Source organism: Odocoileus virginianus, chromosome 3, assembly GCF_023699985.2.
Source record: "Odocoileus virginianus isolate 20LAN1187 ecotype Illinois chromosome 3, Ovbor_1.2, whole genome shotgun sequence".
NCBI lineage: Eukaryota > Metazoa > Chordata > Mammalia > Artiodactyla > Cervidae > Odocoileus > Odocoileus virginianus.
In genome coordinates, this window is record NC_069676.1 from 35,646,021 (window position 1) to 35,663,877 (window position 17,857).

The 17,857-nt window shown below is 55.4% G+C and overlaps 1 protein-coding gene and 1 non-coding gene across 2 annotated transcripts; both read left to right on the top strand.

Annotated features, from left to right (window-relative positions):
• Positions 1–2,020: 2,020 nt before the first annotated feature.
• Positions 2,021–15,983, top strand: RGS14 (regulator of G protein signaling 14). The gene is made up of 15 exons (XM_020874027.2): positions 2,021–2,273; positions 9,479–9,500; positions 9,690–9,868; positions 10,212–10,304; positions 10,393–10,536; positions 10,885–11,028; positions 11,145–11,247; positions 11,594–11,706; positions 12,152–12,355; positions 14,049–14,125; positions 14,369–14,495; positions 14,573–14,654; positions 14,754–14,800; positions 14,879–14,993; positions 15,275–15,983. The coding sequence occupies exons 1-15, from the start codon at positions 2,229–2,231 to the stop codon at positions 15,475–15,477; spliced, it is 1,698 nt and encodes a 565-aa protein (XP_020729686.2). The 5' UTR covers positions 2,021–2,228; the 3' UTR covers positions 15,478–15,983.
• On the top strand, positions 6,238–6,341 carry LOC139034509 (U6 spliceosomal RNA). The gene has a single exon (XR_011487055.1). It is a non-coding gene; the product is annotated as a U6 spliceosomal RNA (small nuclear RNA).
• Positions 15,984–17,857: the final 1,874 nt, after the last annotated feature.

The window sequence follows — 17,857 nt, forward strand, 5'->3', positions numbered from 1 at the left end:
ACTCTACCACCCCCTGTCACAGATATACTGACACTGTCACAGAACTTAAGACCACCATTGACAATGATCCAGATGCAACTTCCAATACACACACCAAGAATGACTTACTGAAGGCAGGAGGAGACGGGCTCAACAGAGGATGAGAGGATGAGTCTCATGACTCAATAGACATGAGATTGAGCATTGAACAAACTCCAGGAGATAGTGAAGGACAGGGAAACCTGGCATGCTGCAGTCCAATGGGGTTGCAAAGAGTTGGACACAACTGAGTGACTGAGCAGTGACAATCTGGTGGCCTGGAGCAAGCGGTCTAGAAAGAAGTGAGTTAGAACTGGGCAAAGAGGTGTATTAACTAGGATAATGCTTGCTACTATAGCAAATACACCCCATGTGTATAGCAGCTCGAGGAAGTTTATCTCTCTCTCTCTCTCTCTCTCTCTCTGAACAGTCCAAAGCTGGTGTTCCTGGTTGACTGGTGGCTTACTTTCTTACATTAACGTGGAGACCTAGGCTCCTTCCTTCTTGTGGTTCCACAAGCCCCTAGGGCTTCATCATCTTCTGTATACAGTCAGCTAAAGAGAAAGGAAAGAATGTGGAAGACACACGGGACGTAAAAGCCTTGGTACCCTCCACTGCACTCACATTCAGCTCATGGGAACTAGTTGGTGCAGGGCCACACCTGACTGTGAGGGAGCCTGGGAAACTAAAGCTTAGCCGTGTGCCAAAGAAGTGGACATAAATCTGTCATGAAGAGTCACTTGGTTTCTGCCTTTGAAGTTTTCAGGTCATGGCCCTAGAAGCGGGCAATAGAGTAGAGGGTATAATATGAAAGAGGGGGTGTCACCTTATCCTTGTAGTAAGAGGGGCCCAAACTGGAGTGGCAAGTGACTTGAGAGCTCTAATAAGCCCATGTGTGTGTACATGCTCCATCGCTTCAGTCGTATCCGACTCTGCAACCCCGTGGTCTGCAGCCCACCAGGCTCCTCTGTCCATGGGATTCTCTAGACAAAAACTGGAGTGAGTTGCCATGCTCTCCTCCAGGGGATCTTCCCAAGCCAAGGATAGAACCCGCATCTCCTGCATTGCAGGCAGATTCTTTACTGATAAGCCACCAGGCAAGTCCCAAGTAAGCCCACACTGAGGTAAAATACAAGTCCCATGCTGGATACACACACATATAAAAAAGAGGCCAACCGAAGACTCTGAAGTTCCTGAGTTCATTTGGGCCTGGGCCAGGCGGTGGAGGCAGGGTGCCCTTCTTCAGTCGACAATACTCCATGAAGGTGAGACTCTTATGTGACTTGAATGCACGGGTGTCTTTGGGAACCTGACCTGTTCCCTGCCCAGGTGGGTGAGTGTGTGTATACCTGATTGTATGTGTCTGTCACTGGGGTGCCTGAATTCACAGGTGCCTGTGCACATGTGTGACTGTCACGCGCACATGTCCAAGGGACTGTGCATTCACATGACTGAACGCCCAGATATTCCTGATGAAGGAGAACCTAAAGGGGGTGTGTGTGCGTGACCATGCCTGCAATGTGGACATTTCTCTGCACACACAGTAACAGGCCCGGGAAGGACAGCCTGGAGCTATCTCAGGACAGAGGTGGTAACTGTATGTATACAACAGCCAGGGGGAAAGACGCTGAGTGTGCATACGTTCAGCACACGGCAGGTATGGGATAGGTGTGTGCCAAGTGAAGAACACACGTGGACACTCAGATCACAGTACATACGTCCTGGTGTCCACGGGAGCCCCTGCAGCTTGTACAAAGGCGCCCAGGTGTGTGAACATGTACTTCTGAGTGCCCAGACATGCCCTTGGAACTCCCCAGATGGGCCAGACTTGGCTGGGCTCCTCGCTGGGCACACAGAGGCCTCTGCTGTGTGTTGGTGCCTGCGTGGGGCACTGCCAAGGGTGCGTTGGCGGCATGTGTGTGTGCGCGTGAATGTGTGCGCGCCTGCGTGTGTATGTGTGTGTGTGTGTGTGTAGGAAGAAACATTCGCTCTCTTAGACCTTGCTTCTTTCTGTGGTTCGGTTTCTATAGAGACACTTCCTGTGGCAGAGAAAAGAGGTAGTGAGCTGGTGTTTCAGGATGTGAGGGCCCGCAGGAGCAGACCTGGGTTCTCTCTGTCATCTGCCCGTCATCGTGCAAGCTCTGGCCGGAGCTGCCCGCAGTCCCCATGGTGGGCGCCCCTCGCAGCAGGGACCCGTGAAGAGCAGCGGCATGCCAGGGAAGCCCAAGCACCTGGGTGTCCCCAATGGACGCATGGTGAGTGCGGGCTCTGGGCCAGGCCCACGGGGAGGGGGTAGGCACACCCAGGGTGGAGCCCAACAGGCACACCCGGCAAGGCTGGGCTAGAGAAGTTGTGGACAGACAGCAGCAGGTGGTGGAACCTACTGCCCTCGCCCCAGGACCTTCCAGATGGCTCTGATGGGGACCTGGGGCCACCTTGGGGATGAGAGTGCAGGAGAACAGCCGTAGGCTTCTGGCCCAGTCCCCGCTGCTCTCTCACCTGCTACTTAGGCACCATCTGGGGCTGCCGGCTTCCTAGGGGAGCAGGCAGACTTGGCATGCTCTTTGCCCCCTGTATACCCCCACGGGGACCTGAACCCCCATACCTCACTTAGCCTCAGCCCCCTCCCTCACCTGGTATCCTGATGTCCACGATCAGGTGAGGGGCAGCTCCTACGGGGTCACCACCCTCACCGAGACCTGCTCCAGAGGCTTCCTGCCACAGCTAGCAGTCCTTGGGCAGCCTGGGGTGGGTCAGCAGTATCATACTAGGTCCCTGCAACTCCTGTCTGTTCTATTCCTGGGCTGCTAGGAAGGCTAGGGGGGAGCTGAGCCCTGGGATGGCCCTGGCTGTTGCCACTGCCCCACCCCTTAAATCCTCTGGTGGCTTGGGGTCCAGGTTAGAGATGCCCTTGGAGAGGCAGCTTCTTTATTCATTCAGCAGATGGGACAGGCTGTGCTGGGCTTCTCGTCTCTTCCCCTGGACACCAGCCCACTTGGCAGAGACCCTGCTCCTCCTAAAAACTCCAGAAAGTCCAGACAGTGTCCTAGTCTCTGACCCAGCCCCAGCCTAGTACTGTCCACAGAGACCTGGGTTCTCACCTCAGCTCTGTTGTCCCTGACTAGGGACTGACCCTCAGTTTCCTCCACTTGAGATGATTAAGTGGAATAATGAATCTGAGGTCCTTGACCTACTGGGGAGTCTCCATTAAATGTCAGCACAATGCCCCCCTCATTTTCAGCCCCTCTTCAAGGATCTCCTGCCTCACCAAGAAGCTGAGCCACTTCCCACCCCTACTCCTACTAATTTCCAAGACCTGTCTCCACACCTTTTCCTCCAGGATCTCTTTGTTGGGCAGGAGAGAGGCAAACCCCTCCAGGCTGGCGCAGTCCCCCCCGCCCCTCATTATCTACCATCAACCTAACTTTGAAAGTTTGAGCACGCAGGGGCCTCACACTCCCTGGAGGCATGGGGCTTGGGTCACGCCTCCTAGGGCATCCATGCCAAGGAGGAACATGCCCACTCCCACGCCCACCCCAGAGGTAGCTGACTTGATGCTTCTGAGCAGTGCCCAGAATTGCAGGACAGCTGGGGGGCTGAGATACCCAGCTTCTGCCCATCTCATGTCAACCCATAGCTTCTTTAAGTCCATGGACACCCCAGCTCCTCTCAGAAACTTTCACACTCAGGTTTATCTTTGCCCTTCCCCAACTCCATCCTGACTCTCTGTGCTATCTCTTGGCATCCCGAGGGTCACAGATTAGCCACTCACTGGACCTCAGGCAGGCTTCTGCAGCCATGCTCAGCTGAAATGGAGAGGGACAGGCAGGCATCAGATTCAGATATCCACAGATGTGGTCCAGCTGTCAGCCTCCTTCCATGAGTTATCTCCTGAGGGAGGCTCAGAGGAGGACATGATGTGCTAAAGGCAGCTGGCAGGTAGAGGGACCTGCCTGTGAACCTGGCCGATCTGACTCGATGCCAGGACTCCTCCGCCTCCCAGAATTGCCTGCCTCGTCCTCCCCTACCTCCCCCTGCCGCCACCCCCACCTGTCATTCCCTACTGAGGCAGCTTCAATTGTCAGCCTCATCTTTCTGCCACTCAGCTTGTCAGGCGCTTGCAATGCAACCTGTCACTTAGAGATGGCTCCCAGCCCCCTCCCAGAGAGGCCGTCACACAGTCCCAGCTGCTGCTTCATTTGTTCACTCACACATTCATTCAACAACCCCTCCTTCGGGCCTGCTCAGTGCTGGCCCTGTCCCAGGCATCAGAACCCAGGCCCACTGCCCGAGCCCCTGCCTTCAAACAGCTCCTGGTCTGGCAAAGCACAGAGGGCACAAGCAGAAACGCTGGGATAAAATGCAGGTTTGGGTAAGAGCGTGGGTCAGGAAGAGAGAAAGCTTGAGGAGGACCTGGGAGGGAGAACCAACTTTTCTAGTCGCTTCATGCATTGTTGGTGCGGAAGGTGTCCTGAAAGGACGTGCCAGCCAGAGCGGGGAGTAGCTTGGGGAAATGCCTAGACTCGGGGAAACAGGATGTGGGCACACGGACCAGGCCTGGGGGCTGGTGAGCCTAAAGCCTGGAGTTGCTGAGTCTTGTCACTCTCAGGGCACCCAGTTAGTCTTCCTGCTGGGGAAGACCTGCAAGGCAGAGCCCACTGCACCTTGGAATCCAGCTCAGGGCTAGGGGTCAGCTCCACTGGGCTGACTCAGGCTGCAGAGCTGGGCAGCCGTGGGTCTTCCCAGAGAGGACCTTGGAGCCTAGTCACCCCAAGCCAGGATGAAATGAGATGCTGGTATAGAGGGCCTGGTTCAGAAGTTGCTCAGTAAATCAGCCTTCCTTTTGAAGTCTGACCCCCTCCAGAGGGCAGAGTTCATCCAGGAGCCCCTGAGCTTTTTACCCCAATCAACCTTGCCCAACTACACCCCAGGGGCTGATCTCATCTCCCTGGTACGTCTCCTGTGCATGCAGGGAGGAAACTATGGAGGTGAGACCTCAGGCTCCCAAGGCAGGCACACTGGGGCCTTAATTTCAACTTGGGTGCTCCCTGGCTGTGTAGTTTCTTTGGGTTTCATCTGTAAAACGGAAGCCATAACACCTACCACCCCAGGTGAGGATGAAGGGAGAACGTGGCTGTGTGCCGTTGCTGTCGGAGAGAGCACAGGAAACATCGGGCCACTCTCACCTGGGTATTCTCAGACACCAGCGACTCCCCCAGTGCCCATTTCCAAGGAAAAAACTATGGCAAACTGAAGCCACATCATGGGTCAGGGGTGCCACTGGCCACCACACCCTTCCTCATCCCTTCTTCCCCTTTTCTCCCATTCACTCACCACTTCTCCTCAGGCAGGCCAGGGTGGGGCAAGGCCAGCCTGGCTCGGCACAACTTCCCCAGGCCCAGGAGCCTGGACAGGTCAGAGCCCTGAGTAGCAGCAGCAGCCACTCTCCTCGCTGCACGCCCACCACATCCCTTCCTGGCAACCTCGGAGGATGCGAGTGCTGAGCCTCAGACTACCCTGGGGGAAACTGAGGCCCAGAGAAGGGAAGTGACTTGCCCTGGAATGGTGGATCTGGAATTGAACTCTGTCCCCACTCCCTGCCACCTCCTGTCTCAGCCCCAGCTCTATAGGGTTAACATCTAGTGGGGCAAGAGAGGGCCAGGAAGAACTGCAGGCCACAGAGATGGGGGGTCCGGAGCCACAGAATCCCTGATGGAGGGGTGCCAGTGCCTCCTGCGAGGGCAGAGGAGGGCTACGTGGGCCCCCATGGCTGCTCGGGAGCACTTGGGCGAGTGCTCCTTATGGAGGGAGTTCAGGCCAATTCTCTCCCGTAGTACAGGCCTGCCTTCCAGGAGCTACAGGATGGAAGAGGAGCGGTCCAGACATAAACAGGCAGCGTGCATTGGACAGAGGATCAGGGCAGCTGGTATTTAGGGATAACCCATGTCAACAGGCAGAGACTGGAGAGCAGTAGGGCAACAGGAGCAGGAGCAGATACCAGGCAGAGGAAACAGCAAAGCAGGAAGCAGGAGTGTGAAGGGGTGTGGGGAAAATAAAAGTCTGATAAAGCAGAGGGTGGAGATGAGGGGGAGGCCATGGTGGAGGCTGAAGAGGTTCATCAGTCAGGCCTGGGGCAGAGCTTAAGCTGTAACCCAGCAACAGATGCAGATGGGACCAGAAGAGGACCTGGGAGCCAGCCCCATCTAAAGACACAGTCCAGCGCTCGCTTCGGCAGCACATATACTAAAATTGGAACGATACAGAGATTAGCATGGCCCCTGCGCAAGGATGACACGCAAATTCGTGAAGTGTTCCATATTTTAAAAAATAAATAAATAAAGACACAGTCCATCCAACAAGATGTAAAGAACTAAACAAGTGTAAGCCAGCCCAGGCCCCTCTGGGCTGGGGTCCTAGGGTCCTGGCTTGCCCAGGAGCATCCTGCTACTCCACCACCCACCCCCCAACCAGGGGAGAGTGCAGTGGAGAGCGCTGAGCAAGGGAGAGGCTGAGTCCAGGTTGGAGGGTGGGCCAGAGAGAGGCCAGTGGGTGTTGGGGGCGGGAGGAGGGAGGACCAGATGGCCACTGTGGATGAGGAGGGGAAAGTCAGGATGGTTCCTAGAGACCTGACCTGGTGACCAAGGCTGGAAACAGTCACAGAGCAGCCTGGGGAGGAGAATTCGGGGCAGGAAGGTGTCCAAGAGGGCATGAGTTTGTGCTAAGTCGTTTCAGTTGGGTCTGACTCTTTGCTATCCTATGGACTGTAGCCCGCCAGGCTCCTCTGTCTATGGGATTCTCCAGGCAAGAACATTGGAGTGGGTTGCCATGCCCTCCTCCAGGGGATCTCCCCCACCCAGGGATCGAACCCGTATCTCTTAGGTCTCCTGCAGTGGTAGGCGATTTCCTTACCACTAGTGCCACCTGGGAAGCCCCGCCCACGTGGGCAGCTGCCAGGAAAGGGAAAGAACAGCTGGAAGGAATCTTGAGCTTCAGCTTGTCCATTTCACACACCCCAGGAGTTTGTCCTGCAGCCCCAGGGGAGAATTCTGATGAAGCTGTCAGATGGGAGAGCGCAGAGGCAGCTGGGCGAAGGCTGGGGCAACCAGGCGAGGGTGCCCGGCTTGGTTCCACGCCCAGCTTCCCTCTGCACAAGATTTCCTTCCTCCTCAGCAACGTCTTATCCCCACACTCCAGCTTGGAGACAGGCTCAAGGAGGGGCCAAGGTGGTAAAGCTAGAAGAGGACAGGGCTAAGATCTGAATCCGGGTCCAACAGACCCAGTACCGGGGCTTTTCCCTCTGCAGCAGGGCTTGGCAAAGCTGAAAGTTGAAGCAGGGTCAGACACCAATACTACTGCAACAATAATAGTTATGTTCCTTGAACATTTACCACATGCCAGGTGGTGCTCTGAGTTCTCTCTATGTATATTTAATTTCTTTAATTACAGCAAGCCTTTGAAGTCAGGACCATTATTTGCCCAGTCTGGTGGCACTAGTGGTAAAGAACCTGCCTGCCCCAGAGGAGATATAAGACAGGAGGGTTCAATCCCTGGGTCGGGAAGATCCTCTGGAGGAGGGCATGACAACCCACTCCAGTATTCTTGCCTGGAGAGTCCCATGGACAGAGGAGCCTGGCGGGCTACAGTCCATAGGGTCGCACAGAGTTGGACGTGACTGAAGCGACTTAGCACATACAGAGGGAGAATGTGAGGCACAGAGAGATGAAGTATCCTGTCCAAGGTCACAGGGCACAAACTCGAACTCAGGTTGTCTGGGACCTGCTTCTGTGAGTAACAGAAATGCTTCAGACTGGCCCCAGAGTCCTCTGAGGAGAGTGTGAACTCCTTCTAGAGGAGCCAGTTGTTGCTCAGGAACAGGCAGGGTTGCCATGCTGGGAAGAAGCTCAGGGTAGCTAGGGCAGAAACTGGGGTTTCATGTAAAATGCCCAACTTTTAAATGTGGGAAACCCCTTTAAAGTTAAAAAAAGAACATTCTGATATTAATAACATCCTACCTGTTTGCAGGCCAGCTCTGGCCCACAGATGTGTGACCCGGGTGCTCCCAGGTAGAAGTGGGGGACAAAGAGGGAGATTCCAGCCAGGAGGGCAGGGGGAGGCTTCCTAGGGAGGAGACATCTGCAGACGTGTTTCCAGCAGGAAGGGAGTGAAGGGGCAGGTGGTGGAAGCTCCTGTGACAGGACCTGGTGAAAATGCAGCAGGGCCGATGAGGAAGGAACCTGGGATTAGTCAAACCCCAGTGATGGGAAGAAAACCAGACGCAGAGAAGCTGGTTCTCTGCCCTGCATTGGTGGCGGCAGGAAGTGGCTTCCATTTGGGACTGGCTGAGCTGGAGGGGCTTATGGGGCATCTGGGTGGAGATGTCAGCAGGAAGTTGGCTATGTGTGTGTTTGAAGCTGGGGAGATGTGGGAGGGAGAAAGGGCCCAGATCAGAGTCAGAGAAGGGTAAAGGCCACCTTGCATGTATAGATAATGAGGAAGCTGGAGGAGCTGCTAAGGAAGGTAGGAAGACCAAGGGAAACCACTGCAAGAGTCATTTTGAAAGGAGGGTTTTTCTGTTTCACTGATGGTTGGGATTCCCAGAGAAGTCAGAATTGTGCACCCGGGGTGGAGAGTGAGGGAGGGGGCACAGAGGATGGGATTGACCTCTGTAGCTACTCACGGTGAGGTTCATAACTAGCCACATCAACATTGCCTGGGATTTGTTAGAAATGGAGAGCCTTGGGGGATTCCCTGGTGGCTCAGATAGTAGAAATGGAGAGCCTGAAGCTCCAGAGGTGCCCCTCCATCATTCTAATGCACACTAAAATTTAAGAACCACTGCTCTCTACTATAAAATAGAACCCCATGCCCTGCCCAAGGTAGGGTGTTTCCAAGAAGAAACAATTACAATAAGGAGATCATCAGTTACACAGGTAATCTCTCCTTTCTCAAAGAAAACAGCAAACATCGATATATCACTTGCCACGTGCTGGCCACTGTTGTAGATGCTGGGAATATATTAAGCTGATTTGACCTTCAGTGGCAGGCACAGGAAGTAAGTCACTATTATTATCATCCCCCTCTCACTTACAGATGGAGACAAACAAGTAACTTGCCCAAAGTCACACAGCTAGGAAGTAACAGAAGTAAGATTCAAACCTTATGCTCCTACCCACCATACTCAACACCCAGGCTCACCCAGTGGGAGCTAGGGGTCAACCATGAGTGACTGGAGGGTACCTGGCATAAGTCCTAGCACACAAGGTGGTTGGCACGTGATGGAAGGGGAGCCCAGGGCAGCCTGAGCAAAACCCTGAGCAAGCAGTGACCTGGCTGAGGACGCCCAGCGTGGCCCTCCAGGCAGATGAGAACACAGCTTCAGTCCCAGGGGCTGGGCCTCAAACTGTCCCTTGAGAATCCACCCGGGGCTCTCCTCTGACTTTCTGCCTTGGGTTTCTTATAGGTTCTGGCTGTCTCCGATGGAGGTAAGTGACAAAGTGTACAGAGAAAGCCTGGCTGGAGTTGGGGGTAGGGGTTGAGGGGGGTGTATTTGGAGAAAGGGTGGGGATACCCCTGCCATTTGCTGTCTTTCCAGGGAAAGTACCTGAGATGGGATTGGGCCAGGGGCTGGGGAAGGCCTCAAGGCTCACCTGCACTTGTCCATCCCCCTGCAGAGCTGAGCAGCACGACTGGGCCCCAGGGCCAGGGCGAGGGCCGAGGCAGCTCCCTCAGCATCCACAGCCTCCCCAGTGGCCCCAGCAGCCCCTTCCCCACCGAGGAGCAGCCTGTGGCCAGCTGGGGCCTGTCCTTCGAGCGGCTGCTACAGGACCCACTGGGCCTGGCTTACTTCACCGTAAGCCCTGGGGTGGGATAGGGAGGGCGGATGGCAGTGGCCACCATGGGGGGAAGGGCGGGGGGGGTGCATGGGAGGGGGCATGGCTGGAGTTTCAGGCTGGCCAGATTTGGACCCCTCTGTTGGCTTCCTCATCCAGCCTATCTTTGGCACTCATTGCTCTTCTCCCAACTGGGAAGTTTCCTTCTCTCTGCCTCTGTTTTTCCTCTCTGTGCCTCTGGATCTGATCCCATCTGTCTGTCTGGCTTGGTCTCTGGGCCCTCTTTCTATCCCAGTCTCTTTGACCACATCTCCTGACTAGGTCTCTGGGTCTCCACCTGCCTCTCCTTCTCCCCACCCCCAGGAGTTCCTGAAGAAGGAGTTCAGTGCTGAGAATGTGACTTTCTGGAAGGCCTGCGAGCGCTTCCAGCAGATCCCGGCCAGCGACACCCAGCAGGTGTGGAGAAGGGGGAGCTGAGGCTGCGAGAGATGGGACCAAGCCCTGAGCCATGCCCCTGACCTTCTCCTGTCCGTCCCTGCCCCAGTTAGCTCAGGAGGCCCGCAACATCTACCAGGAGTTCCTGTCCAGCCAGGCGCTGAGCCCCGTGAACATCGACCGGCAAGCCTGGCTCGGCGAGGAGGTGCTGGCAGAACCGCGACCGGACATGTTCCGCGCCCAGCAGCTTCAGGTAAGCGGTCCCAGGGGGCGGGGCCTGGGGTAAGGGGCGTCGCCTCCAAAGGGAGCTGGGCGGGGCAGAGGCGGGGCCAGATCCAGGGGCGGAGCCTGAGCGGCAGAGATGGTGGGGATAGGGTGGGGAAGAGAGCAGGTCTGGATGCTGGCACTCGGCTAAAGGTAGGGGCAGGGCGTGGGTCAGAGGGAAGACGAGAGTCTACTGTAAAGGAAGGGCTGAGGGGCGGCGCCTGGGGCAAGGAGGGGCTCGGGGCTCGCCCCCGAAGTTGGCCCCAGGGCCGGGTCTGGAACCCAGGCGGCTCGCTGAGTGCTCTCCGCAGCTCACCGCCTGGCGCCGCCTCCGCAGATCTTCAACTTGATGAAGTTCGACAGCTATGCGCGCTTCGTCAAATCCCCTCTGTACCGCGAGTGCCTCCTGGCGGAGGCCGAGGGTCGCCCTCTGCGGGAACCTGGCTCCTGGCGCCCCGGCAGCCCAGACGCCACGAGAAAGGTGCGCACGCGGGGTTGTGGGGGGCGGTGTCTCGGTGCAGATCTGCGGGGGGCGCCCACGGTCGGCCTGCGGGCTGGCGCCCCGCGCAGTGCCAGTGCCTGGCGTGTGTCTTGCAGAAGCCGAAGCTGAAGCCCGGGAAGTCGCTGCCGCTGGGCGTGGAGGAGCTGGGGCAGCTGCCGCCTGCTGAGGGCCGTCAGCTCCGCAAGTCCTTCCGCAGGGGTGAGGGCAGGAGCGGACGGCAGAGGTAGCGAGGGCAGAAATCTGGGCAAGTCTGGAGAACACTCCCTTCCTCCTACTGATCCCGCAGTTTAAGTCAGTGAAAATCGAAATGCAGGGCCCTGTGGACCCCCCCACCCCCACCCCGCTACGTTCCCCTGGTGGTTCTGTTCCCACGCTAGAACCCAGAAGTTTGGGGAGCCCCTGTCAGTAGCGAAGCCTCCAGGAACCCAAACCCCGTTAGACCCCTGCAAAAGGGCTCCAATAGGGTCCGCTCGGGTGCGGAGAGGCCTCAGCAGAGGGATGAGGAGAGGGGGCCTGTCCTCCTCTCAGTCTTGCTCTCCTCTAGAACTAGCCGGCGGGACGGCCAACTCAGCCTTGCGCCGTGAGTCCCAGGGATCGCTCAACTCCTCCGCCAGTCTGGACCTGGGCTACCTTGCCTTTACCAGCAGCAAATCTGAGGTAAGCCAACTGCTAGGGGAGACTAGGTGTGGACCCAGGTCACTGACTCTTACCCCTTTGAGTGGCCACCTTCATTCTCCGTCACCAGCCCCACTTCATCCCCTACTTGATCCATATGGCCAACAACTCAGCCTCCTTACTTTCTTCCTGTCCTCACTGCATTGGGCCCCATGCATATTATGGGTGAACTCTTCAGCCTGTGTGTGCATGTGTGGGTGACCACGTGTATACAGCGTGTGTGTAGCAAGCAGTCGGTGGGTAGACCAGTCCCTGGGGTGCCCATAGGCTTGGGTGAGCATACATGTATTCCCATAGGAGGATGTATCCTGCCTGCCTGCAAGTGTGCCCTTGGGCACGTGTGTGCCCCAGTGAGCTCACCTGTGTACCTGTCTTTGTGTCCTTGCATGTGTACACATCACTTCCCTTGACATCTGCTCTGGATCAGAGCCACCGGAAGAGCCTTGGGAGCTCAGAAGGTGAGAATGAAAGCCGACCAGGGAAGTACTGCTGCGTATACCTGCCTGATGGCACAGCCTCCTTGGCCCTGGCCCGACCCGGCCTCACCATCCGTGACATGCTGGCAGGCATCTGTGAAAAACGAGGCCTCTCTCTACCTGACATCAAGGTCTACCTGGTGGGCAATGAGCAGGTGTGAATCTGGCCTGGTCTCCAACTCTAAATCCCTTCCTGATCCTGAACTGCCCTCCCCATTCCTGTCTCTGCTCAGCCGTGACCCCAACACCAATTTCATCTTTAACTTTAACCCCATCCCCCGTCCCTATCCCCTTCCTGACTCCAGCTCTTGCTACAACTTTCAGCCCCATGCCCAACTTCAAATCAATCCAGCACCAACTCCTCACTCAAATTCAGGTATCTACTCTTACCCCACAAAAATCCTGGCCCCATCCCATTCCCATCCTGGTTTCCAGCTTCGTCCATATCCAGAGACTATGATAGTCTCTGGGAGCAAGAGTGGGGGAAACCACTGCTGGAGCTGTGTTTTTCCCTGTCACCCCCAGACTTCAGATTGCCCATTCCTGAAATGGCCATTTGGAGACCCCTCCCTCCCTCCGGGAAAGCCCAACTTCATCCAGCCTATGAAAAATTTTCCTTTTGGTACAAACTAGCATAGCTTTAAACTTAAACCATCCAGTAAGGGGGAATCTAAAGGAAGGTTGCCATATCCCAGGGAGAACTATCAGAATATCATTCACCCAGTAGACAATCCTAAGGCCCTGCCAGGTGAGTGAGCAGAGGGACCCAGGGTCTTCCAGGTCCAAAGGCTGGAGGTGAGCCAGGCAGAATGTGATCAGGGAGGAGGAGTTGACCCTCCAGAGAGTTTCTGGGGCAAGGTAGGCATTTCTGGGTGGTCCCAGGAGGCTTCAGGGAAGAGGTGGTGGTTGATGACGATGAGTTTGCCTGGCAGAGCTGTGGGGGAAGGACATTAGAGCATAGGGGGATATAAGAAGTGCTGGGCACATTCAGAGGCCTGGGGCACAGGAGTGTGAGGGCCACAGTGGGAGAAACTCTGCCCATCTCTTGGCCACCCAGACAGCCTCCACAACCCAGATGGGTTCTCATGTCTGCTAAATATAACTTCCCCACCCACACTCCACCTGTCCCTGCAGACAGCACAGGCCTATTCCCTGGGAGAGGCTGCCTCCCAGCCCTGGGCTGGTACAGGTCGCCAGGTGGTGATCACTACCACTACTTTTATGTACCTACTATGTGTCAGGCACTGTGTAAGATACTTCACATCCTTCTGGCCTCACAGGTGTCTTGGAGGGATGAGCTCTTTTTTTGCAGTGAGGAAACAAGAAGTGTCCTTGGTAGGTGGGAATGGAGAGAAGTGGACAAGTGTAAAAAAAATAAGGACAAGGCCTGGGTGGCTGACCAAAGGTGGGTGGTGAGGGAGGAAATGTGTCCAGCTGGCCCAGTTAAGTTTCACATGCCTGAGGGACAAAGGGCAGCTGTCCAGGGGGCAGATCCTCACCTGGCTCAGGAAGAGGTAGTTTTTTCCAGCCCTTAAGCTGACCCTTTTTACCAAGCAGCCTCATTACTAGTTCCTGCTTACCTCACCTCCATGTTTCCAGTAACTCTGCTCCTTTTCCAAGTCTTTCCAGCATTCTTGCCACCCTTCTCCCTGGTCTGGGCCATTCTAGGCTCTGATCCAGCCTGGTCTCTTACTCTGTCCGCATCTCTGTGGCTCACCCGACCATCAGCCCTTCCCTCTGACCGTTAGGAAGCCTCCAGAGTGGTCATGGAAGGACGTGAGGATGACCTGGGGTGGGGGAAGGGGGAAGGAGAAGGAATTCTGAGACTCTGCCCCTCTGTGTCTGCAGAAGGCCCTAGTCCTGGATCAGGACTGTACCGTGCTGGCAGACCAGGAAGTGCGGCTGGAGAACAGAATCACCCTCGAGTAAGTGTCTGTCACCTCAGCCCAGGGTCCCAGCACTCACTTCGGTCCCAGTTCAGTTCGGACTGCTGTTGTCCTTCCAAGTCCGGCCCCTGTGCTAGCCCCGCCCCCTAGGCTGAGGCCCCACCTCCCATCGGTCCCACCGCCCCAGTTCAGGCTCCGCCCCCTCTCTGGCCAGTCCCTGGTGGGTTAGGGGAGAGGCGCGGCGGGCTCTCCACCCTTCTGCAGCTCTAGGGTCCCGCGCAGGCTCGAGGTGTCGGCGCTGGAGCGCCTGGTGCGGATCTCGGCCAAGCCCACCAAGCGGCTGCAGGAGGCGCTACAGCCCATCCTGACAAAGCACGGCCTGAGCCCACATCAGGTGGCGCTGCGCCTGGTAAGCCGCCGGGTGGAGGGACCGGGGCGGAGCGGGGCGGGCTGCTGGTCCCGCGGGCTACTGACCTGTCCCTTCAGCCAGGCGAGAAGCAGCCGCTGGATCTGGAGAAGCTAGTGAGTTCGGTGGCCTCCCAGAGATTGGTTTTGGACACTCTTCCAGGTAAGGCATGTTGGCCCCATGGCTTGGTCCCCCAGCATACCTCTGGCCCAAGAGGTCCAGGCAGGAGACAAACAGGAATGGTGGCACTCTCTGCTGCAGGTGTGAAGATCCCTGAGGCTGGCGACATACCCCCCTGCCACAGCCAGGTGAGCCAGGGTCAGGGTGCCCTCCTTTGCCCATCAGTCTCCACTCCTGGTTATGGCTTCAACCCCACGTTCTCGCAGGGTGGACCGCCTAGAATCCAGGACAAGGCCACCAACCTCCCTCCGCCGTCCCTGAACTCACTGGCCCAAGTGCCCAGTAGTATCACTGGAAAGCGGCAGACCTGTGACATTGAAGGTACGTTGGGAGCGGTGGCGGCTAGGGACCAGAATGGTTGAGGACTATTGAAGGTTGGTAGCCTCAGAGAGCGCTGAGCTGAGGCAGGGGCCTGGATGTCACTGGGGTTGGAACAGGGTCCCCTGGGATTGAGGGATCAGAAAGGCCAGGATGGGGGCAGGGAGGGAGCATTAATGCTGGGTTTAGGGAGACTGTGGCCACAGTAAGGGCAGTGGGTCTGTGGTGGGCCAGCATAGGTAGGTCTGCATCCATGGGCCCCTTGACTCTACCACCACCCCCAGGACTGGTGGAGCTGCTGAACCGAGTACAGAGCTGTGGAGCCCATGACCAGAGGGGCCTTCTGCGCAAAGAGGACCTAGTGCTTCCAGAATTTCTGCAGCTGCCTGCCCAAGGACCCAACTCCCAGCAGCCTGAACCCCAAGTGGAATCAGCAGCCCAGCCCAAGGGGAGCGCTTCGGACTCCACTGTCCACTCTGCCCTCTGACAGCTACCCAAAAGTCCAGGCCGGCTGCATGGCACCTGGCGGGCCAAGCATGCCATGGGCCCGCTCTGCATGCCGTGTCTGTGCCATGAGTGTCCCTGGCCCCTTCCTGCCACGGGCAGGCCCGCAGGAAGAGGTGGGAGGGGCAGAGAGGAGACTCAGAGGAGTGACACCCCACAGCTGGCACCTCTTGGTCCCTTAACGGGCTTGCTCATCCAGCCCTCGCTGCCAGGCCACCAGGGGGAGGTGGGCCTAGCCCCCAGTGCAGGTGTGCCCAGCGCGGAGGGGAGGCATTGGCAGTGCCAGCCTCCCCACCGCGTGCCAGGCCTCAGCAGGGAGCAGGAGGAGGGGCTGGCCCCTCTTCCAGTAGATGGTCTGAGTAAGGCCTGTGGGTGCAGGCAGGCAGCCCCTCCGTCTACCCAGAGACTTGGACTGTGTGGTTGGCTTGGGGCAGCTGGGTTTGTCCTGGATGTATGATATTGTTATTATAATAATTATTATTATTCTGCCATGAGGTGTCTTCCTTGTGTACCAGTCTACACTGTGCGCCGCCCCCACCCAAAAATTGCATTGCCTTTGTCACTAAGGTCAGTGCCAGGAAGTTCTTGGGGGCCTCAGGATGTACCCTCTGACTTCCTGTTGTCAGAGCCTCTCTTCCTGATTGCATGGCAGTATAGGGTGTGAGTGTGAGAGAGAGGCAGAGACAGCCAGAGAGAGGGAGGAAGGGACAGAGGAAGTGGGGAGGGAGGAAGGGGAGAAGAGGGGGAAGGGAAGGGAGGGTAGACCCCTCTGGGGAGCTGTGCCTCTGCTGGTGTCCTTGTGCTGTTCCTAGGTCTCTGAATCTGAGTACAGTGTCTGGTCACTCAACTCCTTTTCTAGTGGAGACTGAACATGTCTCTGTAGACATGGCACTGGGCTCCTTTGGATTCTGTGAAGGCCTCAAGGAGGACACTGGCTGTTGTGGCAAGGGCAGGTTCTGGCCCTACCTGCTTTGGCTGTTTGGTTTTCCCTCTCTCCAGGCAGCCAGGGAAGCCCAGAGCCCACCCAGGAGGAGAAGCAACGATCTCTTTTAACATTCTGTGATTCTTTTGGGGAGAAACATACTCTTGTTTAATTGAAGTATGGTTGATTGATAACATATTAGTTTCAGGTCTACAGCAAAGTGATTCTGTTTTAAGTTTAACTGAGGTATAGCAAACATACAGAAGGGAAGTCATGACTATATAGCTTGAATTATCATGGAGAACACAAACCAAAAGTGATTCCGTCTTGTTTTGTTTTCAGCTTATGAGATAAATTATGAGAATGGGATTAACAGGTACAAGCTACTTAAGATAGATAAGCAACAAAGATTTACCATATAATACAGAGAACTATATTCAAATCTTATAATAATATATGATGGAGAATAATCTGAGATTGATTGTTATATATTTATCTTGTATACAGCCAAGTTCTCTTATTAATTCTGGGTGGGGTTGTTTTTATTCATTTTCATTTTTAACTAGATCCTCTTAGGGTTTTATAGATATTCAATATCATCTGCAAATAAAGGGAATCATGTCTCTTTTTTCCACTGGCACACTTTAATTTGACTTTTTATTAAAGCAATTTCAAATTTGTAAAAAGTTGCAAAAATAAAAATAGTACAAGGAGCATCCAATACACCTGTTTGTTCTAGCATTTGCTCTGAGTGTGTATCCATGTGAGTGTGAGTACTTGTTTTTTTTAGAGCTTTTGAGGGTAAGTTATGTCCGAAACTCTAGTGTGTACTTCTGAAGAATAAGGATATTCTCTTACATAACCACAGTAGTTATCAACATGAAATTGACAGATACTTTTATCTAATCTGCAATCTATATTCCAGTTTATAAGATGACCTAATAAAGTCTCTTATAGCATTTTCCCCCCTCTAATATAGGATTCAGTCTAGGGCCAGGTATCACATTTAATCGTCATGTCTGTTTAGCCTCCTGTAATGTGGAATCAGGGAGAACCCAGGAAGGAGAGCCCCAGCCTTCAGGCAGAGAACCCGGATTCAATCCCAGTGTTCTGTGACAGAGAAACAAGGAGACACAGGAGGCTTGAAAAGGCACTGGGAGAAGTGAGGGGCACTCGTGGCTGCCGCTAACAGGCTGAGCTCTCCTCCCCACTCCAGTTCTTCACCCTCTGCCAGGGGCTCCCCATACCTGCCCCCTATCTTGTAACTGACTTTTTACCCTTGAAATTCCTGGGAGAGATGAGTGTGGTTTGCTGGCCTTTCTCTAGAAGTTGAATGCCATGATCTTAGTTTTTTGCATGTTGAGTTTTAAGACAGTATTTTCACTCTCCTCTTTCACCTTCATCAAGAGGCTCTTTAGTTCCTCTTCACTTTCCAGTAGTC

Bases quoted from the DNA above. Each gene is read 5' to 3' on its own strand.
- RGS14 (XM_020874027.2), top strand. From the start codon at position 2,229: ATGCCAGGGAAGCCCAAGCACCTGGGTGTCCCCAATGGACGCATG. The intron at 2,274-9,478 runs GTGAGTGCGGGC...GGTTTCTTATAG, and splicing joins GTGTCCCCAATGGACGCATG to GTTCTGGCTGTCTCCGATGG. The intron at 14,994-15,274 runs GTACGTTGGGAG...CACCACCCCCAG, and splicing joins GCAGACCTGTGACATTGAAG to GACTGGTGGAGCTGCTGAAC.